Source organism: Haemaphysalis longicornis, unplaced genomic scaffold (assembly GCF_048455015.1).
Source record: "Haemaphysalis longicornis isolate Haplotype H1 unplaced genomic scaffold, Haemaphysalis longicornis Haplotype H1 scaffold_10, whole genome shotgun sequence".
Taxonomy (NCBI): Eukaryota; Metazoa; Arthropoda; class Arachnida; order Ixodida; family Ixodidae; genus Haemaphysalis; species Haemaphysalis longicornis.
Genome location: NW_027526204.1, coordinates 78,775,878 through 78,800,808, shown reverse-complemented (window position 1 = coordinate 78,800,808; position 24,931 = coordinate 78,775,878). Strand labels below are relative to the sequence as shown.

Here is a 24,931-nt window from a genome sequence, read left to right as displayed (position 1 = left end):
CAAATCTTCGTGAGGATGCCTTTGCGCTGAATAATCGGGATAGGTATGCGCTAAGGCAGCAGCAGTTTATGTGCAGCGAAGCAGGCTGGTGCCCGGTATATTTAATTTCGCCGGGTGCAAGTAGTTGAATCACAGACGAGACGAAGATAAATTGGCATGTAGTCATTCTGACGTTTCTGGAACATTTTCTGGTTAAAGCAGAACTCGTCGCTACTCTGGGGGGCTATGTGCATTTCAGTCAAATTTATCATCATCCTCATTGTCATCGTCGCCCTCATTGCAACCTCCACCGTGGCTATAATTTAAGGGCACTAAACAAAAGAAAACTAGATGAAGAAGAAGAAGAACAAAGAGAATCTCCGGCACCATGGTCCAAGTCTACGGCTTTCTCCTCATAAGTTCTATAAGCTACGTCAAAGCTCAAAAGTAGGTCTTTATCATTACCAAGGTTGTATGATCAAAAACAACCAGCGCAGCCAAGGATTGACGATAGTCTTCTTATTTTGCAGCTTGTCGCTGCTCGCTGATCTCTTTCCTCCGGAATACGCAGATGACTCCATCCCGAGGCACCAAAACGGTAAGGAAGTGTCTTTTGTTACGTTGGAAAGGACGCAACCTGTACAACTCAAACACGGATAGTTCATGTCAAAGTTATCAGGTCGGGATTAGTGAAAGCTCCTAGATTATTCTCGTTCTTGTTTCGTTCGTTATTTTGAAACGGTTAATATATTTGATACCATTTACGTTTCCTTCTTTCGTGCTACCTAAGGCCTTCTGCGTTGTCTTTCTCAAGCAATTTACGAAACATTTTAAAGGCTTCAGAACTTTTTTTCATAAAACCACGCCAAGGGCGTCCTTGTTGTTATTATAACCTGTCTTCTTGATGAAAGTTTGGGTGTAATCCTCCCATGTAGGATTCTAACTTCCTTCGCAGCAATCTTTCCTTGGTGGCATGAATTCGTTTAAAAAGCTATGTCCATGTTGCCGTTGTCGTGCTGCGCTTGCTATTTGTATGTGCACAATTACTAAGACTGTCTCAGACCAACACCTCAAAGTATACTCGTTATGCGCAATATGCAATAGCGGGTATGAATACGTAAAGAAATAAATAATAATATCAAATTTTTCGACATGGTTCGAGTAAAACGTGTAAAACGAAAATGTCTAATTAAGTAATTCGTCATCATTTATTAGCGACATGGATGATCCACTGCAGTTATGGGGTCGAGAGCAGTGAAATGTTTATTGATTCGCGAGAAGACGGCACATGCCGAGAAACGGGAAAGTACTGACGTAGCGTTAAACGCGGGGTCGGCACGAACGCTCGAGCGGGATCTGCCATCTACTTTTTAGCTTAAAATCAGATGCATATACGCCTGTCTCCACAGAATACTTTGTCCGTCGTGCAGTACTCCAGCTGAACTTTTTGTCACGCTCGTGTAGCTGGTATACACCATCTTGAGGACGACGTCGGTTTTAATGCGTAGCATTCTTCGCCGTGCACTCCCCCAGCCCCAACCGTTTAACGCCCTGCGTTCGCACAAAATGTGCATAATCGGCGAAGTTAGCGCCCTGAATTGTTATAATAGCGTAGGAGTTACAAAAACCGAAAATTACAATGGATAGACAGGATAAAAACGATTAAATTAAATATGCACCTTGGACATTGCCTCCACAAACTTGGACAAAAAAATCCTAGAAAAGAACGACGGAAACACGAATGAAAAATAGTGGAAACGGACTGGCCCTGTAACGCTTGCATGCGCACCAAAATGCCTGATTGGCGGAGTTAACAACTCCAAATATTAATAATAAGGAAACTGAAGAGTTTTAAATTAAAACAAATTCGGACCTTGAACCGCGGCACAAAAAATGCCTAACTGGTAAAGAGAGGGAACTTTATCGTTATAGTAGTGTAAATGTAGATCACTGGCGACAAGAAAAAAACGAAAAAAAAATAAAAACAAACCAATTGTGCCCGCCAATTAATAGCCAAATCTGGCTATAAACAACTTTTCATGAAGACACACGGCGTAAGAATGCTTACGCATTGGTGGACAGTTGTCTGGATTTCCGCACATTTTTCTCATTGCCATCCATCCTTGGCGTTCTTTCATCGGTTTCTCTCAAATATAAATTAAGTATTTTTTTATAAGAGGCATCCACCGAGCAGCGCATAGTCTTTCAAAACATCCAGCAATGTGACTGTTGACAGACATCAAGATATAGCTGTGGTTCTATAGTTGACTCCGACGTTCGCACCCAAGCCCACTTGGTTCTCTACACATCGACTGATGTGCCAAAGCTTGTCGAAATTTCTTGAGAAATTAGTTTGGTTACTTTTATTTATTCGTGCGATGCAGAGGCGCTCCATGGACCTTCGTGCGTTGACCCGGGCGCCGATAGTGCTAAGCCAACTCGATTGAAATTGGACAACTAGACTAAAACCTCGCTCTACAGTGGTGCGGGCATCGTCTGACGTCTCGAGCTGTGTGAGAAGAGCCCCTCTGAGCCTGGTGACTAATTTATGGCTATAATAAATGGCAGCATCTCCACTCTGTGAATGATGGCGAGGGTGCGGAGTACGGATACTCGAAACGACATCCAAGTTGCGCCCCGAGTGACATCCGATCTGCGCCCCGACCGTCATTCGATTTGAGGCGTGAGTTGCACCTTGATTATTCTCTAAATGAAACTGCAACTCACGGCTCAAATCGAGTTTCGCTTGATTTTCGCTTGATGGTGGTGTGCGCACGGATGGACGCGAACGTACATCGGGAGGTCCTAAGGTACTCCGCACCGTTATAGCCGAGGGAGTACGCCGTTTGACTCTGGGTTACTAACTCACGGTCGTAGCCCAATGAGTAAGACGACTGAAACTAACTCTGTCTGATCTTCCAGACACAGGCTCGAATCCTGCCGGTGCCTGTGTGATTTTTTGCGATTGTAAATGCTATGCGCACGGACGCGGAAGGACATTGTGCGGTCCTATGGTACTCCGTACCTAAAACTCACCCGTCTAAATAACATATGAGAACACATGTGCGAGTGACACTAGCGAGTATGGGTAGCTGCGGGGGGTGAAGGACCCTTTGTATGGCCTTTTCCGGGGTCGGGGGATCAGCGCATAAAGACCCAACTTTGCCCATTCCTGCTTTAACCTCTTCCATGAGAACAGCGAGTGAGTGAGTGTGTGTGTGTGTGTGTGTGTGTGTGAGAGAGAGAGAGAGAGAGAGAGAGAGAGAGAGAGAGAGAGAGAGAGAGAGAGAGAGAGAGAGAGCGAACGAACGAACGAACCAGGGGATGTAATGGCGTAAGCTTAAGTAAAGGCGTGCACGCCATTAATTTGGCTGATAACCACAAGCCTTATGCATATCTGTAGGTACGCTTCAAAGCTATCCGCATTCTTCAGAAAAAAAACGTTTGTTTTTGCCCTCAGCGGCGTAACGTTCATTGTTATTCCAGCCATGCGTATACATATAGGTATACATGCAATGCCTCGTTTTAACCATTTCAGGGACACCCATTACTGTATACGTGCAACTGGAGGTTCTTGAAGCCGGAAGCATCAGTGAGACGGAAAAGGTAAACATTTTACTACTGCGCTTCGTACTGACATCAAACCCTCAAGCGGGGAGAAATTGCAATAGTAATCGCAAGTTTTCGTGTTCATTTATGAGGCAAATGATTGAAGTTCTAGGTATCAGTTTGCTGCCAATGAAGAGCCTGGGCCACCGCTACACTGGTAACAGATGGAGGTGGATAGCTGTGGTCTGTACAGACACGGCACGGTACCGCCCTTGTATGCTCTGTGTCGTCAAAGTAGACCGATGAATATTGGCGTAGACAACGCCAGCTGGGTTAGGAAATCAGATATCGCATGCCTGTAGTCATTTACCGAGCAGCGAAGCCTAGTCACTTAAAACAAGCTAAAAACACCATTTTTTTCTTAATGCTCTTGTCGTGCAAAAATATTCTTTGAAAGAGACAACGTTTTGTGTACAATTTAAGGTGTCATCTGTAGTTCGCGGTGGCATTTAAAGCCAACTTTCAATGTTTTTTCCCCGAACTTGAGCTTGTCGTTTTCAAGGGACCTGAACATGAAGTTAAGATATATCCCCGTTACAGTAAAGCTGTATATCTCTACCCCCCAACGATTTCAGCTTCCTGGGCAAAGACCATCTCCATGGCCAGAAACGCGCACTAAAACAACACACCGGCGCACACTCGTTTCCCACCGCCTCGCGCTAGAACGCTTTATGTTTCAAAGACACGAGACTTTTACAGCAAGGCTGTATACAACTACCCCCCAACGGTTTCATCTCCACAAGCAAAAACGCCAAGGCGCCTTGGCCTAAGACGCCGGGCGCATGCGTCAGGCTAATCAGACATGCAGCATACAGCTCAGAATTCGTTTAAGGAAATCAGAAAACAAGCATCGAAACAGCATTATGGATGATAATTGGCGCCTGTTGAACAATGGGATCCTCTACCATGTGTTCCTGGTAAATAATATTTTTGCAGATTATCATTGAAGGTTAGGCAGGACTAGTGTCACTAAATAGAGCAGTTCTTTCACAAGACGCCGCGTGCGTGCGTCAGGCTAGGCAAGGCCCAGCATTTGCCACCAGAAAAGCCTAGCGTAATGTCAGTAGATCAGGTGTTACAGCACCGCAACATAAGTACACAAGTCAGCAATGGCGGAAATTTTTGCGTTCTTCAGTATTGCGAGATTGCCGCATCTACGCCCTCGCCTTTAAATTCGACCGGGTCGTTTGTTAACAATACTACCGATTATGCAGCAAAACGGCATCCTTGGACCCACTTCTGCTGCTGAAATGCTGTTACACGCGTTATATTTGATTCGCATTCGGAATGACGTCAGTCGCTCGCAGCTGCGCAACAGGGAGGTCAAGCTAAGCCTTCCAGAGTTGACCGACTAAAACGCATAAACAACAAAATGGTGGCGCCCATGAACCGTCGCAGTGTGAGCAAATGTCACCTTTTACGAACTGGCCAATGATCATGGCGGCGGCACAGAACAATAGGAGAAAAAAGTGCCGGTAATCCGTATACACTTATCTGGGTAAACTAGCTGAACGCAAGCGACAAGCCCACCGAGACGACGAGAAACATTTCATACCCTGCTCCATCACCATTTGTAGTGGTTTACAACAGCTTTGGTGGACATACACTTTCGCAGGGTGGGATTGCGACGAATCTTTTTTTTTTTATTTGAAGTAACTACCCTCTGATAACTTGTTCTACTCAGTTCACGCCACGAAAGTTTTTGTTTTATCTGGAACGATCGCAAAAATAGACAACTTCTGATGTCCCACCACATAACGGCAGCAGTGAAGCTCAGAATAATCAAGGTGTTTACGTCTCGCTTGTATTCAAGACCACCAGAGGCAGTATTCCAATGACACGGGGCAGCATTCTTTCGTTGCTGTGATTCGCAGAAAGCAGACCATGTGACGCAATGAGGTCTCGCCGAAAATGTTGCTGTTGAGTCGCCACTCTTCATCTGTTTCCTTATAATATGTCATATTTTTTACACGTTTGCTCAAATTGGTCTGGTTGGTAATGTGACGCAGCTATGCTTCGAACTATCTAAACTTGTATTTCGTTTTCGGGGTCTGTTTATACTCCCAGAACCGGATCCTATCCTTTCCTTTCGTAGGCTGATTCGTAAGCCGATTCGTAAGCTGATGGAAATTCGTAAGGTGGTGAAAATTTTCGGAAAGCTTGAATTAGAAATAGGAAGAGTCACCTTTGTTCTTTCTCGTTACTATCGGTGTTTTCTTTGATTAGGCGCATCTTCAATTCTGCAATACATACCCAGGCGCCACTCATTACGTGAAGACGAACGACCGCTCTACCTGCTGAAGAAAGGCTGAATGCAGAACCCTATCACAAACTTCCTTCTCCACATATTTGGCAGCCTCTTCTCCTATTAAGTGAACTTTCTTTTCCACGTCGCCTCCCACTACACACGGCACCGCACTCGTTAATGTCTTGTTCTTTGTATAAAAATTTACGTCGTGCAGGAGTTCACCCTGGGCGCGTACATAGCCGAACGCTGGATAGACTGGCGGTTGCGGCCAATAGCACAGTTGAGCCCTGGCGGGATTTCCTTGCCGAAAAACTTGGCACAGCGTATCTGGCAGCCAATCATAACCTTCGACAACGCCAAGAGTTCCAGCGTCGAGAGTGGTAGCCAGGACATCAAACTGCTGCCCGGAAGTCAACTCATGAAGCTCGCGAGGTGCGTGGATGCTCGTATACGCTACAGTTAAAAGTTATTGCACGTAGCCTGACTGTATCCGAAAGGATGCCACAGTTCCTGTCAGGCAATCAGGAAGCGTGCTATGTGCGACTACGCTGGTGAGAACTTGATGAAAATTGCGTTGTTGGCAGATGCACACGACTTCCCGAAGTTCTGTGAGATGCGGTGTTTCGAGCAGAGGCATTTTGACCATAAAATTTCACCAGGCCTTCGTGCTGATTTTTCCTTCATCTTTCTGCAGGTACAGGTTCAACGTTCACTGCGACATCGATCTAACGTTCTATCCCCTCGATATTCAGCACTGCACGTTCAGCATGAGAAGCTGTGAGTATTGTCTAAATTGGGCTACTTGGAAGATATTCATGCTTGTCTGCGCAGACAAGAACACGACACACGAAGAGAGGGGACGACACGAGGGCTGTCTGACAATTGACGTTTTTATTGGAAAGACACAAGTGTATTGAAGAAAAAATGAAAAAAAGTGGGCTTATCATCCGCCAGCGCACAAGACGTTTCGCACAGAGCCAAGAAAATCCGTGAAAAAAAAAAAAAACAGCAAAAGAACGAAAGAGAAAAAGTAGAAAGAGAACACAAACGGAAAAAAAGTTAACTGACAAACTCGTACACGCTACTTATCCAGAAAATCCAGCTGGTCGTCCGTTACGCAGTTTAAGGGTGGCTAATGCACGTGTTCTTGCTTTTACAAATCTGTACGTTTCGGCGATTTCCCGCATGCGCTGGCTTTTGGGCCTCATTAAAACCTCTGTGCGATGGAACTTGGGTGCGCAGCCGCACTCCTGGCAGTGGTGGGGTAGGTGAACGCCCTTGAGATACCCTGCATGTTTCCCTATACGGACGCTTAAGCGCAGTCCCGTCTGGCCAGTGTGCACTTGCCACCGCATAGATAAGAGTCGGTGAAACGTGTAACATGCTTTATGGAGCCCATATTACCACCAGTAGCTACCCCTCCTTGTTACAACAATCTGTCTATATCTGCACTCACACTTCTCAACTTCTTTCCAGCTCAAAAGACGATATTCACGTCGTAACGGCCAGCAGTCTGTTCGAGGCGGTGCGAGACAGAGTGCAGATAGGGGTTAACAGCCAATTTCAATTTATTTATTTATTTATTTATTTATTTATTTATTTATTTATTTATTTATTTATTTATTTATTTATTTATTTATTTATTTATTTATTTATTTATTTATTTATTTATTTATTTATTTATTTATTTATTTATTTATTTATTTATTTATGTGTTTGTTTGTTTGTTTGTTTGTTTGTTTGTTTGTTTGTTTGTTTGTTTGTTTAACCCGCCGCGGTGGCTCAGTGGCTAAGGCGTTGTGCTGCTGAGCGCCAGGTTGCGGGTTCGATTCCTGGCCGCGGCAGCCGCTTTTCTGATGGAGGCGAAAAGCAAAAACGCCCGTATATACGAGATTTCGGCGCACGTTAAAGATCCCCAGGTGGTTAAAATTAATCCGGAGCCCTCCACTACGGCGCGCCTCATCGCCTGCGTTGCGTCGGCGCGGTAACCCTACAATCAATCTATTTATTTATTTATTTATTTATTTACCTTAAGGGCGCACATGGCATTACATAAGAGGGGGGTGACACGCAGAAATAATAACAACGAAGATTGTTTCAAACATGCAAGGTGTAACAAAATAATCAGTTGGACTTCAAAAAAATATACAGACAAGGCCGCGACAAACATTCACTTAGCAAACACATTGAGAAAGCAGTACGTATCGTTTTTACACAAGCAAAAGATTACAATGGGTTACAAGAAAAGCAAGTAACGTAGTTTGGAAAGTTGATTGCTATGTGTGGTGCGACAATGCTAGCAGGCAGTGAATTCCACTAATTTATCGACAAAGCAAGAGGGGAAAGTCTCTGTTTCTTCGTTCGAGGAAATACTGTTCATATCTTATGATCATGGTCGATACGCACGGAAATGTACGAAGCAGGGTGAGGTAAATGAAAGTTCGATGAAATGGCGAATCAGTGTGGTATAACCTGCGGAAGAAGGATAAGCAGAATATTTTCTGCCCCTATGGGAGGGCTTTCCCCCTTTAACTAAATTTCTTCAATCAGTTAATCAAGCGCTGTGACCAGTGCCGGATTAAAAAATTTCGGGGCCTGGGGCATCCTTAGGCACTATTGACGATAACCACGACAATGATGATGATTATCATTATTACGATAAAGATGGCTAATTCACGAAGCCGAATTTTTCAAATCCCACATGTCATGCTGGCTGATTAATTATCAAATGTGTACAAATTTAACTTTAGCGGTTAAAAAAAACTAATTTTTCGGCTTCATATTTTGTTTCGCCTAACGGTTAATATCCGATGTATACATTGGTCGCGGGTTCGATTCCCGGCCGCGGCGGCCGCTTTTCTGATGGAGGCGAAAAGCAAAAACGCCCGTGTGTACGAGATTTCGGCGCACGAAAAAGATCCCCAGGTGGTCAAAATTAATCCGGAGCCCTCCACTACGGCGCGCCTCATCGCCTGCGTTGCGTCGGCGCGTTAAACCCCACAATCAATCAAATCAATCAAACCGATGTATACATTCATATGTTTTCATCGTCAGTACACTATAGATTCACAATAACCGAAGTGCCGCATAGGCACGCAGCATAGGCAAAGAACAGAAAAATATTTTATTGAACGAAGAACCATTTCATTAAAACTTCAAGCTTCGCTAATTCATAAAGGTCGGCAAACCGTACTTACAGTCGCATTCTTTCAACACTACCGTAACAACACGAATCAGTTATAACGATGTCACTTTTAAATCAAAGTTTACATTCAATACAACAAGGATAAGCAATCTTGTCCCTCTTAAACTCCATCACTCGCGACAAAGTCGAAAGAACTAACGAATTCCTCTGCTCTGTACATATACCTGCAGAGTGATTGATTGATTGTAGGGTTTAACACGCCGACGCAACTCAGGCGATGAGGCGCGCCGTAGTGGAGGGCTCCGGATTAATTTTGACCACCTGGGAATCTTTAACGTGCGCCGAAATCTCGTACACACGGGCGTTTTTGCTTTTCGCCTCCATCAGAAAAGCGGACGCCACGGCCGGGAATCGAACCCGCGACCTTGTGCTCAGCAATACGTGCAGGGTTAAAGAATAGATGAAAAGCAAGCAAATGAGAGTACCTAGCCAAGTTCTAAAACATAAACGAATATATAATCTAAAATGGTATCTTGCTGCTTGCCAAACTCGCGAATTCACATATTGCTCCATCAAAATAAATGTCTCAGGAAGTTAACGTTCGCTAAACCATTCAGTTACATATCACCGAGACTGGAGCGCAAGGACAATTTTGAAAAGGCGCAGGAATAGTTAAGGATAACGAAGGGGCAGTGGAAACAACGAAAAACGCATACAGTACCTTCCGTTCTGACATTTTAAGCAGGCCGCTCGCACTTTCCCTTGGAAACTGCTACTCTGCAGAAGTCGAGATCCCTTTTATAAGTTTCCACTAATATGCTTGCTTGCTTTCTTGACCACGTCTTCATCGTATAATGAGAAACGCTGTATGCTCAAATTTCTTTCAGAGGCTGGTGTACGCGTATTTATGAGCTCGCAATGCTGTGCATACGTTTTTCAATAATTACAATGGATGTCCCTTGGGTGTACACCGTTCAAAATTTTAATCAGAAATCAGTAAATTATTGGTATGCTCGAATCTCTCTTCGCAGCGGGACGTCCGTGCAACGAAACGTCTGAGTACTGAAAAAAATTGCCGGGGCTTGTGCTAGGCTAGAGAAACAGCAGAGCTGGCGGCTCCTCTCCGTTCGTTGGAGGCCCGGCTGTTGCACCTAACATTTATTTCTGAACTTGCCACTAAAAGTTCTCCATGACTGGCAGGCTCGGATCGTTTTAAAAAGCCGTCCGGCTTTCACATCTTTCCTAAAATGGACCGTGTTTGCACGCGCTAGAACCCGCGGCCAAGTACACAGCCAACGCCCGCGCTACAAACCGAAAAGAAATGCTGTGGCCTGGAATGCGATGATAGCTCAATCGGGTAGACGCCGGTTTCATAGCGCGAGGGACCCAAGTTTGATTCTGAAGACGGGAAGCGTTTTTAGGGGCGAAGCTAGGACTTCGCTCTGTCCGGGGCTCTGTCCGGTCCGTGTACACAGTGTTGCGCATGCGAGAGGAGCATTGGATTTTATTGGATTGAAATGGATTGTATTTGTTTGGATTTCAATTGGATTGGATTGAATTGAATTAAAATTGATTGGATTGGGTTGGACTGGATTAAATTGAATTGTATCGGATTGAATTGCATTGGAATTGTATATACTGTACACACGCGTTGTCACTCATTTACATGCGCGAGTGGGCAATGCCACGGGTGATTTACAGTAAGAACGACCCCAGTGCTTCGCCCACTCGTCATGATTCACTTCGTGGAGATGGGTGAATTTTTTTTTAATTCCCAATTGGATGCAGATGTTTTGGCCTCCGCCGCGGCTAACCCAGTGCCCCTCGGGCCTTTGGGGTGGCCTAGTGGTTATGTTGCCGGTTTCACGCGTGAAGGTCTCTGGTTCGATTTCAGGGACCTCCATAACCACATTTTTTTTGTGCGGATCACTTTGGCGACCACTACTGTGTTATGGCGGCGGCGACGGCTTTGTAACCGAGCAAGCGAATACAGTAGGAAAACGGCGAAGGAAAAAATTGGCCGCGTATCTGCTCTTTCGTTGCAAATGTCGTCAAAAGACGATAGTCTTTGTAAACATTTGCCAAGGAAATACCCCCCTTTGCTTTCCCGCTCACCTTTCATGCTGTTGCTGTTCCGTCGCACTCATCCCTAGGTTGTAAACACACTAACACACTAAAGGTTTGCTCAAGGTGATTTGAATTCAGCGCGTTCAACTGCTACAGGCGGGGTTCCTCGATGCCAGCGCTGCAGTACGGCGGGGACGCGCGTGAATGGAGGCGGCCGACTAGAAGGTTTGTAGAACCGCGTGGCCGTGCTCCACGTGCGTTCCAAGCAGAACGTGAAACCTAGCTAGTGGAACCTTTCGTTGCTGTTGCCGCGTGATTTTACATATGCCGCCAGGAGGCGGCGGTTTTCTGCAGTAGATGTAGAATATCATTTGCTATCGAAAAACCAAGCACCAATGAAATTTTTAATAAATAAACACTGTAAATATCCCTTGTGTACTAATTTTGTATCCTAAATTTGCGTAATGTCTTGTTCTTGTTCAACAAAGTTGACAAGTATGAACATATAAACCGGGCTTAGACGTTTACATTTGGCTGTGAGTATATAAGACTATTTCTCAATATTAATTTTACTTTTGCCAGGTGTCTGAATCGAGTTACAGAGAGACAGACGGACAGACACAGACAGACATACATACAGAAAGACCAAAATTTCTGGGTTTAAGTAGCCCAAGAAAGACTATCGTCTTTAATAGCCGTGAAAGTGTGACGAGATGGCAGTATTCTGAGCATGCACGAGAGGCTCGTCGGAGCTTCTGGCGAAAGCGTGAGGGAGAGGGCGGCACGCGCTGCTATGGTGTCATCTCTCTTATTTCCTCCCCCCACACTTCGCCATGCGTCGCCACTGAGGAGCGCTCTCCTTCACAAATTCTTCCTGTTCTTATTCTCCGTCAAGAAACCAGATCCATGCCCAAACTTAGAGCATACACCAGTTATTCAGAGCCATCAATAACTTACCGTGGCAAGACAACACCACTCGCCCAGCCTCTAGTGGTCGAACAAGCAGCTGTTTTGGTACGATCACACCTAGGTTGTAGCAAGCTATCCGTCCCAGGCCAATGCTCTAAGGATCACGATGTGGTATCGTAAAGGTTCGCCTCGCTGACGGGAAACCAATAATTGCAGCATGCGTGTACTACCGTCCAGTCACCGGCTCGCAAAAATCCATCAACTATAATTGGCTACACCACCTCATTTCGCAGTACCCCCGCACTCCCATTATCCTCGGCGGCGACTTTAATGCGAAAACTACCACATAGGGATTTGCCTCTACAGATAGCCGAGGCTCCTGCCTTGAGGCGGCCATTGACGACTGTGACCTCTCCCTTTTCAATGACCATACGTTACCCACGAGGGTGGGTCTTCATCCCAAGCAAAATAACAGTTCACCTGACCTCACCATTTCTACTACTGGGGTGATTCGTGAGTGGAGCACTTATACCACCACTTGGGGAAGCGATCATTACCCGATCCTCCTTACTCTTCGAGAAGAGGGCTTTCGCGCTGGTCAATGCCTTTCGCACATAAACTGGACAGCCTTTCGAAGCAACGTTGATATCCCTGAAAATGCTACCCTGTCGCAATTCACTGCGACTATACAGTGTGCGAAATTGCAGGCTACAGAGAGAATCATTTGCGACTCTTCGACATCTGCCCTGGACGCACATCTCACTAACCTCTGGAGGCGCGTGCAATCTCTCACCACTCGTTTCCTCACTAACGGAAAGCGTCAGCAAGGCCTGATCCGGATTCGTCGCCAATATCAAATCATCCGGGAATACCAACGATCCCTTTCCAACGAGCATTGGCATAGCCTTTGTGAGAAGCTTGGTAAAGAACGAGGGCTTTCCAAACTATGGAGCACATTTCGGAGCTTGTAGGGCAAGCGCAAGCAAAAACCCAGGTTGTTTGCTTCCCTCACTCTCCGAGACTTGCCAGAGGACGTTGAGCGACGCCTTATTACGGCGTTTTTCCCTCACGCATATATCAGTCCCCACCCCCCGCTGCCGACCATTATGGTTCCAGACGTGGATAGAGATCTCGATGCCCCATTCACCATGGGGGAGTTTAAAGCGGCTCTTCACCAGGGCAAACCACATTCTGCACCTGGTCATGATGCTGTGACATGGCAGCACCTGCGTAACTTGGATAAGTCGGCACACTCAATACTGCTTGATATAATTAATACTTACTGGGCCTCGGGCTACGTTCCCAGTGACCTCAAACTGACGCTAGTTCATCCAATACCCAAGCCAAAGAAAGATTCCTCTGTCCTGACCAACCTTCGGCCCATTTCACTCACGCCCACCATTTGCAAACTTATTGAGCGCCTAATCAATAACCGCCTTCACTATTATTTGGAATACGTGCGTCCGTGGTTTCACCCGTCTCAAACTGGATTCCGTCCTCACCTAAGTACGCACGACTGCCTTTGGCTGCTCCAACGTGTTCTCAATCGCACATCACGGGCTGGCCATCCGGATTACGTCCTCACTTTTTACGTGCGAAAAGCATTCGACAATGTTAGCCAATCGGCGATCCTCGAAGAGCTCGTTATGGCCTTCTCCAGCCAAAGGGCCCAAAACTGGATACGGAATTTTCTTGAAAATCGTCCAATTCGGCTCAACAGCACGCATTCAGGATGGAACCCAAGAACATTTTCTCTAGACAGAGATGTTCCCCAGGGTTCTGTCCTTGGACCCGTTCTTTTTAATTTGACCATGGCACGCGTAGCCCGCAACCTGGAACGGGACACTGCGGCTCGTTTTGCTATCTACGCTGACGATCTAACAGTGTGGGTTGAAGCCGCCGACTACAAATGCACTGAATACATGGCTACAGAATTGCAGGCGGCGGTAAACAGCCTCTCAACCACTCTCCCAACCCTCGGCCTTGAGCTGGCACCAGAGAAGACAGAATTTCTCCTAGTCCACGGTCAGCACCGACCGCCCGCCAACATGCATCATACTATCTACATCGGCGGCACACCTATTGCCTCACACTGTGGCCATATCCGTCTACTAGGTGTTCCCCTCGCTAGCCACAACAGTGCTCGGCAATGGATAACGCAGCTGCGCAAAAATTGGAAACCGATGCTGCGCCTAATCTCTCGCGTTTCCAACAAATTTGGTGGCGCCAACCAATCGGCGTGTCTCACTCTCTCAAGGGCAGTAGCCGTCGGTCGCCTGACTTATGGCGCCCCGGCTTATGACCTCTCTTCGGCTCACAAGAAGCACTTAGAGGTGCTTTACCGGGCCGCTTCGTACGATCACCGGACTTCCGAGGCATACTCGCATTGACGCTCTTGAACGAGCTGCCCCTGTCCCTCCGATGGAAGAGCTCCTTGCGGAAGCCGTGCAACAACATCGGTTTCGGCGGACACTAACGCAACACGGGATTGCACTCTGTGCGTGGGACGAACGTGTACCTCCAGTACTTCCATCGGCCTCACCACCCCCTCCCCCTTGGGTAAGCCCGCCTGTTACAGTTGCCCACCAACGAACCGGAATTCCGCGCTCCCGTCGTACTGCTCGTGAAAGGGCCCTTCAGCGTGTCCTCGCAGCGAAATTGCTGGACGAGTTCGATATTTTCACAGATGCTAGCCTCTCCCCTTCCCATAGGGTCTGGCCTGGCGCTGCCCAGCTCGACCGGACCTGGACGGCTCCCTCACACGTCACGCTTGTAACTCGTCCCCCCTGGAAGCGGAATTCCAGAGCATCCTTAGCGCACTGGATCATTTGGCCTTCACCATTGCAAACCCGCCACCTCCACGCATCCGCATTCTCACAGACTCTCACCAAGCCCTCCAAGAGCTGCGTAAACCCTTCACCGATCGTCCAACAGTGCACCGAATCCAACATATGACCGCCATTCTGGCGCGTAATGGGATCACTACCCGTTTGGCATGGGTTCCGCGTCACACAGATCCGGATGGGGGCAACCAGGCTGCACATGATGCAGCACGGGAGCGCCTTGATAGCACACCTCCCCTGGTTGACAACGCGTCGCCCTCCTCCCCCTGCCCTCGCCTTAATCTTGATCACGCATGCCAGGCACGGAAGTGCCGTCTTTCTTCCATTACCCCTCCTGGCTACCTGGCTCTGGCTCCCCCGATGCCTCGCTCTGCGGAAGCATTCGTCAACAAAGCTAGGTCCAACGCAGCTCTCACACCCCACATCACAAGAAAATGGATTTACCCAATGGGGTCTCCACCTCCTTACTGTCCCCACTACCGAATGGCCGTATTCGCCACCCTTGACCACCTAATCTGGCGCTGCTCCGCGTTTTTGCTGTACTAGCCTATCCTCACCAATGCTATGCCTCCCGATGCCTCAGGAGATGATCCTCCATTTGAAGATCCGAATTTTATCAGAACCCTTGGGCTGTTCGGCGTAGAGAGTGGTCTTTCAAGATTATTGTAGAATCGGGCCTACTCCGGTCGTGTAAATCCCCTAATGGTAGATCTACACCTTAGCCTGACCTCCGTGGTCTGAAGGAAACCGCTGTGCCGTCTTCATGGACGCATCGTCTCTTTAACTGGGCTACTCCTGCCTTCCCCTCCTTCCCCTCCCCCTATTTTGGCCGCATGGCCTTCCCTCGCCTAATAAAGGACTACAACAACAACAACCTCACAATTACGCCAGATGCTCCATCTCCGTTCGTGGCTCATCCAAAACGGCAGAGTAACGCGCTCCGCCGTACCTTCGCTGGTCACGCGATCACTTTCTGAGAGGCAGCAGATACACGCCGTGAACAAAGACTGAAGTTCGCGATACGCGCAAATTTCACAGCAGGGAGTATAGTAACCGTCACTGCTTTTTTTCTGAAAGGGGCTCACTCTCAACACCTGCTCGCGGGCTCCTTGTCTCCTCTCCACATTCCCTCACACTTTGAGGTTTCTGGTGTGACTGACGCATAATGCTCGGCCTAAACAGCTCCGCTGTTAAAAGTTCATGTACCAAAAAAACAATTTATGAAAACGCCCTTTATCGCAAGGACAGCAGCCGAGGGCGGGCTTTCCCCCGGAACGAGCGCGAAGGCTTTCAACCATAAGGTGCGGGGATTTCCACTCATCCGAGCCTGTCACGGGTTAGTCAGTTTCCTCGTAAAGTTGAGGCCCGGCGGCTCTAGGTTTTCGATGCCAACGTGAGCCGCAAGCATTCCCAACGACGTCCTTTTAAGAGCGGAGTAATTTTGGGTCCCAGCTTGTCGCCGTTGCTCGGCGGCACCTCGCACTCAAACAGAGGCTTTAAAAAGAAAACCGCTTCCCCTGACCGGGATCGATCCTGAATCCCTCGCGTTCTAAAGCCGACGTAAACCTATTGATTGATTGATTGATTGATTGATTGATTGATTGATTGATTGATTGATTGATTGATTGATTGATTGATTGATTGATTGATTGATTGTAAGGTTTAACGCGCCGACGCAATGCAGGCGATGAGGCGCGCTGTAGTGGAGGGCTCCGGATTAATTTTGACCATCTGGGGATCTTTAACGTGCTCCGAAATCTCGTACACACGGGCGTTTTTTTGCATCTCGCCCTGACGTAAATCTCATTGCGCCAGAGAGGCACACGTTACTGGCGCACAAAAAGTTGGGGATGATCTTTGCGCTGCTCCGTTGTCACGAGGCTGGCGTTGCTAGGCCGCAAATAAGTACAAAGTAATATGAAAGGAAAAAAACTCACGATTTAATTTATTACTTAACCAAAATTATTAAGAGCTGAATCATGGGTCTCTTTATAGGCCTTTTCAAGGGCTGGGGGCCCTCTTTTGATTTCTTTGGTATTAACGCCAGGCTGCTACGGATGCTAGTCAAAAAAGGGCGCCACAGCCCCTTGGCGAATCACTGCTCCGCACTTCACAGATTTGCCGTTGAGTCAAACTGCTTCATTTTTTTGGAATGGTTAGCAGGGCCTGTAAAAGTTAGGGGCCCGGGCCTGCAGCTTCCATAGCCCCAATGTTAATCCGTCCCTGGCTGTGACACTGAGGCAAGAGCCAAGCGCGGGAAACATTGCCACTTCCAATCTAGCAATTTGGCTCTAAAAATTTTCTCGCAGGGCATGTGCACAAGACTTGTTTCGCGCTGAGCGAAGACATGACGTCGCCAACCTATTCTTTACCGTTTTAATAGCGGAGCTGTTCAAGCTTTGGTTCCGAGGTGGAGCGTTATCAGAAAGCTCAGCCGAGCTGTAGCGCCACCCCGCGTTGCCTAGCAACCACCTATAGCTGGGCCTAACCCAGCCTAACTTAGCTGCCTACCTCACCCTATAGCCTAGATGCCGCTACGTGATAGCGAACATCACGTACACCTCCTCACGTGACCTATATCACACAACATCAAGTACACCTACTTATATTACCCACATCACGTAACATTTTCTGATGGCGAAAACGGCACTGTGCACGAGATTTCGCGCACGTTAAAGATCCCCAGGTTTTCAAAATTAATCCGGAGCCCTCCACTACGGTACGCCTCATCGCCTGCGGCTGAGTCGGCGCGTTAAACCCTATAATCAATGAATCAAATAAAATCACGTAACAACTGTGCCCAGCTCGCGTAACTTAGATACCGCTTGTATGACCGCGTATAACATCACTGGATTCATCCGACAAATATCACGTTGAGTCACGTGACCAAAATCACGAACATTACGAAAAGCTAGTCACGTGCCATGTTCCCGCCAAAATCACGTAAAGCTGGTCACGTGACCCCTCGAAAAGCCTACAAACAACTTAACCAAGCCACGTAAAAGCAGGTGATCACAAGCGCCGCTGTGAACTCCAACCTTGCACGTCTAGAGTAAGCTGCGGCGAGTGAAGGCAGTGAGATTGGCAGGCCTCCCTATCTCTCGTGCCGACGCGATGGACACTTTGAGGCCCATCTGCCCGTTACGAAAACGGTAGCAGCGTTGGCGTGCTGCCTCTTATCCGGAAGTCTTATGCCCGCGTCGCTTTCTGGCGCGCAAAGCGCTCCCTGTGCCCTCGGGACATTCAAGTGAAAAAGCCACGTAAGGTCGCGTTCCGAGTAGTGGCGTCAGGTTCGGCACTTTCGTGAGTGCCTCCGTGTGCGGTGGGCCCTTCTTGGGGGCCCGGGGGTCCAGCGCCGTGTGTTCGCTTAATGCACTAAGGATGCAGATGACCTTGCCGAGTATTATGGAAGGCGACATTCCCGACGCTGCCGACAAAATCAAATTCTTCTACCAGCAAGCCCCGATTGGGCCTGAAATTTCGTTTTGAATCGCAGCTATTCCCGTTGATCGGGTCGCCCTCGTATGCGAGGTTTTTCACGCCAAGTACCTCACTCGGAAAGCGTGCACTGTAAGAGTACCGGTGGGGTTAAGCGCTCCAAAATTCACGATACACGTTTCGCCGAATCCGTCTGTGGGGTTGCATACCCCATTCGTCTCCATACATGCGGTGGCAAGTATAATGGCCAGACGAGACTGTGCTTAAAGTTCGCTTTCGAAACATGCAGGGTCTCTCAAGAGCGTACAGTCCGTGAACCTACCCGGCCACTGCCGGGAGTGCGGTTGCACGCCCAAGTTTCATCAGACAGAGATTGTGATAAGGCCCAAAATTCAGCACACGCGGGAAATCACCTAAGCGTATTAGATCTATAGAAGGAAAGATGCGTGCGTTAGCCACCCTTCCATTGCGCAAACGGATGCCGAAGTGGATTTTTTTATCAATCCTGGTTATGAGCTTGTAAGTAAAGGTTTTTCGTTTGTCTTTTCTTCATTTTTTCTCTTTCGTTGTTTTGTTGTTTTTTCCCCTGGATTTTCGTGGCCCTGCGCCAAACGTCTTGTGCTTATGGCGAATGATATATGCCAACTTTTTTATATACCATGTGTCTTCCTAATAAAAGAATCAGGTAGACAGCGCTCGTGCCCTCCCCGCTGTTCCTGCGCTGTATTTTTTTTGCCGGCGCTGACGATCAGGAGTTCTCTCCTTCTCGGAGCACTTGTCAAGCGTTCTGCTGAAGCGCAAACGGACGCAAACGAACACAAAGTAACTCTAAATTACGTTTAAGCCGACCTTTCATTGCCGACAATGATCATAAAAATCTAATTAATCGAAAGTTTTAATTGGCTCGCTTATGGCGATGCAGTGCCGTTAAATCCTAAATCTCCTCCTAAACGTTATTTACCGTCTGCGAGAGTCCGTGGCTTCTGGTAAAAGGGAGTCGCTGTTAGGGCTGGAAAGTTACACTTTAAGAACTGTATTGCAGAAATAACCTTAGGCGATGTCAGACGCTGCAACGGTTGCCCTTTGATAACAATCAATCGGTAAAATGGTTTTTGTCGACCATAGCTGTAGCCGGACAATGCATAGGCACAGCCGGACTAAAGTATTCAGGAGCATCAAGTGCCTCAGAACATGATCCTGCCTTAAAAATTTGTGGCATGACCCGTAAGTGCTGACAGTCTTGCGATGACGGTGATCATAAATGCCCCATGATGCCCGGACAGCGGGAAGTTGAGTGGTTATGCACGTCTTGTCGCAGTGGTAGACGTGGAGTCAACCCTTCTTCTGCGCTGGATCCACGAGTCTCAAGACACGAGGCACAAGGGACTAGAAAGCATCCATCTCCACAAAGACATCATCTATGACATGAGCTTCACCATGGACACACCACTTCCCCACCGGACTACGGAAGTCGACGGCAGAGGTTCTTAGTGCATCAAAATTGACTCATGTGTCCGTCATTGTATCCACGCTCTGAGTGATACCGCAGCGCTGCCTACCTTTCGTTAGAAGTCCCAGAACTAAAACCGTTTTTTTCTCGCTGGCTGTTACCTCTTATCCGGCTAGACGCCTCGTGGTTACGCGTAACTTGACGTTGATGCAGGCTCCCGTCGTCCTGCGGTTTCTTTGCATCGTTCGCTCTTTGAACCCCAGTCTGCTTCTTGCATATTGAAAACACCATTCGTTCTCCCTCTCCTGTATTTGAATACCCTGCAGCTGCTGGTGTAATTGCGAAACTTCGGTGGTCAACCCACCTTCCTTAGAATTGCGTTGGCTTCTTGCACTACCTTTGGTCGGTTTGGTGAAAATAACGCAGATCCTGCATGCATCTAAAGGGCCAGCTCATCTAATATACAGTGCCTTCCTGATGGCTGTGCGACTTGACTTCGATAGAGTGTCTGACGTTAACACCCGTTACTATGCCGCACCTAGCTTTCAGACCATACTAAAACGATCGCTAGAACACAAAAAAGGCTCTAATCCACGCTGTGAAGGTGTGTGGATGCGAAGCTGTAAACGACACCCACGATTGCCCATGTGGCGTCACCTACAAAGAGCGAAACCAGAGACTCTGGCAGCCGTAACCTGGGATTGTCGGGGGCAGAAAGAAAACGGAAAGGAGCGTCTTACGAAAGGTGAAGAGGAGGGCGGCACGCGTAGCTGCGGCGTCGTCTCTCTCATTGCCTACCCCTGACTCTGGTTTAATGTGTCGCCTCGAAAAAAGGCCCTCCCCCTCCCAGACGCCGAATCCAACCCACCGTCTGCCTCCCTGTCTCCACGTGTTGCCGTAGCTTAGTCAGCAAGACGACGGGCTTTCGATTCCTGGCGGAGCCAGTAGTTGGTTTGTCTAGCCTGGGTGTAGTCATTAGCCAGTAGTAGTAGCCAGGAATGTTTGTGTAGCCAATAGTAGCCCGGGAGTTTTCTTCCAGTGCGGGCACAAAATTTCCTTGGCTGGTTACAGGTTTACTGCCTCGCAAAACGCGCAAAAGTAAATAAAACGCTTTTACATGCAATATGCGACATCGTCAACACTCAGTAAAGTTTTTCCAGTGGAAAGACATGGCTAGAGCATAACTCACTGGGCTAGACAATAGAGAAAAAAATATTTGGTAGTTTGGTACGCGGCTGACCACTCCAAGCTACAAAATATTTTTTCTCTGTTGTTTAGTTTGATAAAACACACATTGGCTTCGTTTAATAAAGTATTATCTCATATCAACTGGGTAGCCAACGTGTCACTGGGCAAATAACTGAATCTCTTTCGCAAAATCAACTTACTTTTTCTGCTTACTGCATTTGGTTCTTGTGTTTCTTGTTGGCGTTTAATATACGGAGCGTGATCATGCTTTATCAGCGAGTTATTTTACAGTTTTGCTGTGAACTATTCATGCACAGCATTCACCTAAAGTGTCTACGCCCCACCAGAAGTTCACGGGCCATATAGAATTGAAAGAAAAAGCTCAATGTTCCCGTGTAGTAAAAATACTCTAAATCAGTTAGAAAGTAAAGTTGTTTCCCCAGCTTCAACGAAACATTTCAGTCGCAATACAGAAGTAGGCTTCCATGCTGAATATGTCGCGGCCTGTAGTCTTTCTGCAAATACTGCACGTTGATCACAGTTTTAGGCCTCTTATTTGCCTGTGTCGCGCGGGTGCAGGCGTTTTCACGGTGCTGCTGGCGAATTTCACCTTCCACCGGGAGCTCACCTCCAAGGTGCTCAAGACGTACCTCCCAAGCAGCCTGATTGTGATGATGTCGTGGGCGGGCTTCTGGATCGACGTGGGCTCCGTGGCTGCGCGAGTCATTCTGGGCGTCACTAGCGTCCTCTCCATCATCACCCAGATCTCGCAGTTACCGGAAGCCATCAACCTGAACGCCCTCGACGTCTGGCTCATAGCTTGCGAGCTGATGGTCCTGCTGGCCGTGCTGGAGTTCGTCATCGCCTACACCGTGTCCAAGACGGGGACCAGGCTCAGCGATGCGGTGAGCCCTTTCGAGTAGACGCGGCAGTCTGTTTGGGGCCACTTAAATGCGAAAATTTGCCTGTGCGCCTGTCACTCGATTTGGCCAGAAAATTTTCTGGTGAGCCTGCTCACTAGTAGGTTACTGACACAATCGGAATGCCTGTATAAGTGATTGGTCAGGATAAGAGAAGCTCAGCGAGAGGGAGGAGGTAGTTGGACATAGAGACTCTTTCCCCCGTTCTGAAATAGAAGGGGTGAGAGAGTGTACTGGGTGGGAGACGGAAAGGGGGAGTCAGAAAGTAATGGTGGAGTGAAAGGAGAGGAGTGCGAACAGATGGGGGGACACGAGGTGAGGAGAGACGAGTGGTGGAAGGGGATAGAAAATTGGCGATGCGTGGCGAGGGGAGTCAGAGGACAGAGACGGAGAGGGTGAGATGAATTTAGCAGGAGGAGGAAAGGTTGGAAGGAGAATGGGGAGGGAAGAGAGGAGGAATAACAGGCTATAGAAGCGTACCGTTAGGGATGAAAAAGGTCAGAGAGAAATGGCGAGGTGCGGCGGGAATGGGCAAGGAAGAAATATGGAGCATGAATAAGAGGAAGGTGTATGGGCGATGTTGAGGGCGATGGGAGGAAAGAGGTTGAGGGAAGAGGAGATATTGGAGGATGAGGGAATAAAGTAGAAAGAGAGGTAGTAGGGTGCAGGTGATCGTGTAAATCTGCAGCATACAACACACACAGACAAACAGAAAAAAGGGTAATAACAGCCGGCGAGAATCATCTGGCATTGAATGTTCTCATCTCCAGTTGGCACGCTGCCTGCCGATAATTTGCGCATTTTGGCACTCCCCGTCGGTCTGAAAAGTTGGTCGTCGGCTGTGTTAATTTGCACTGTAAACGCGGATGGTTTGCTTTAGTTGCACGGCAACAATGCGGAGTACTCGGTTCTCTCTCGAGTCCGTTCTCCCACATATAGTGATAGTACAGATGTGGCAGCGTGCCCGTTAAAATGAAACGCACTCGCCAGTTTACAACCGGCTCACACAGGTGAGCAGAAACAGCGACACCAAAACCGAGTGAAAGATACACAAACCGTACATTCCACCCGCTCCTACTCGATTTTGCCGTTTTCAATGAACGAGTCCTCGTTCATAATCTGCGAGCGAAAAATTGCGAAGAATTGCACCTTCCCAGTGTTTTTGGAACAGCCGAAGAAGCCACAGATCGGTTACGACAATTCAGCGATGCTCTACACAGAGAGAATGAGCGAATATGAAGGAACAGTAATGCAGTCACTGACGAAGCCAAAAGCGTATAAAGACGTTTTGGAACCCGTACGGTTTTTTGTTCACAATGAGGCAAAAATGGACAAGTTTCGAATTTAAAGGTGCAGTTTGTGACGCAATGACCGCATGTATATCAATGGTAACGTCCCTTCATTTCGATTCATCGTATCGGAGTGCGTTTGTATCAACGATGATTCCAGTAAAAGGCGTGATGTCACGTTTCGTTCTTTAGACAGGACTGCAGCGTTGACCTAGTCAATATCGTGCTGGTGCTTGTGCGCATGATCGGCAATCGCATTAGAGGTCACCTTTTTGTTGATCACGTCGCGTTGGGGCTCTTTCATCCTTTTGGGGAACTTTCCTGTTTCGCCGATGTAAACATATGCAATCGGCGCAGGGGATGCGATAGACAACCCCGGGGTAAAGATTATCGGGCAGCGGGTACTTTACTTCCACCAGCTCATTCCGAAGCTTGCTGGCCGGCACGTGCCCAATGCGTACAAGTACGAGCAGTAACGCGCCAGTGAAGGCGGAAAAACACGGTATCTAAAGCAGCGCGATGCTCATCCTGAGTGAGATGACGGAGTCTCCTTCTAACCGCTTTTCTGCGCAGATGAAAAGGCGTCGGTCGGTCGATCCCACCGAAGTTCCAGGCGTCGACGACAAGGACGGCGACTTGAGCAGCAGCATCCACCGTCTCCTCGATGAAGTGACGGGCAAGGGCGGCAAGCCAAAGCAAGCCGACATCGATCAGATCTCCCGCGTCCTTTTTCCCGCTACGTTTTGCCTGTTCGTTCTGACCTACTGGACTATAATAGTGTATTTCGCCAGGCTAACATGACCGTTTCTCGTAGGCTTCCCGTTAATCTTTCAGCGATCTTTGACTGGTCCTGCGATTGACTCACATACCTTAACGTGTCATTAGCCTTCCATCGTCGTTCCTTCTTTGCCTCGAGTGCATAAACACACCCTTCTACCCCGAGATTTCTCCGGTATGGAGGAGTCAACGTGAATTTTTTTTTCTTTATTGTACTGCATGACTTCCCAATACGTGCCGGAAAACTGGATTTGGGGAGACAAACTCAATTTCTTGGAGCACTCAAGTCTGCTTACGGGCCCTGGAGAAGAAAGCCTGGTGGAACTTATCAACGACTTCTTAACTGGTACAATTAGCTTCTTTTGTAGCGTGTGCTACACTGGCCGAGGTTGAGAAGTTTCGCGTGGACCTTGAAGGGCCTTTCTGCGCAAGCGCGAGGAGCATTGGATTGGATTGAATCTGGATTGGATGGAATTACATTGAATTGTACTGGATTGGATTGGAAATCCAATCCAATTGGAGTACGTGTGTGTAGAGAATTGGGTCTGCTGATTCGCCGGTCTGCGCATTCCAGAGGATTGACGTCATAGCCGCGGAAGACGCACTGGCGCCGGCGCATGCCCAGCGGTGCGCCTCCGTTGCGCAGTAGCCAAGTCTGACGCTGCGCCGGAGCCGCTTGATAGCAGTTTCGCGTGGCTCTTGGAGAGCCGTGCTAGCCGTGCTGCGCATTCGTGAGGAGCTGTGACTGGACTGTACCGGACTGGAGTGGACTGGATTGGATTGGATTACATTGGATTGGATTGGATAGGAAACCGTTTTAGCAGCAGTAAGTATGATAGTTAGCTAATCCTGGACAACCAGGAAACCTAAGATTAACCAACGTAACCTTAACTCACGCTACGCATACCCTGGCATAGCCGAGCTAAGCCATTGCTAATTTTTTTCTTTGCTTTCGTTTTATTTTCGTCGTAATTTGGCACGCATTAATTCGATCTGTTTCTTTTGTGTTACACCGTCTTTGCGTCCCTTTGTTCGCTTTTGTTTTTTCGTCTCCCGGCGTGAACTACTT

At 47.9% G+C, this 24,931-nt stretch overlaps 1 protein-coding gene across 1 annotated transcript; it reads left to right on the top strand.

Annotated features, from left to right (window-relative positions):
• Positions 1-351: 351 nt before the first annotated feature.
• Positions 352-24,435, top strand: LOC144157817 (glycine receptor subunit alpha-3-like). Its single transcript, XM_077688560.1, has 7 exons — positions 352-577; positions 3,518-3,585; positions 6,051-6,268; positions 6,531-6,613; positions 19,557-19,721; positions 21,456-21,781; positions 23,659-24,435. Exons 1-7 carry the CDS (start codon positions 454-456, stop codon positions 23,884-23,886), a joined length of 1,212 nt encoding a protein of 403 aa, XP_077544686.1. The 5' UTR covers positions 352-453; the 3' UTR covers positions 23,887-24,435.
• Positions 24,436-24,931: the final 496 nt, after the last annotated feature.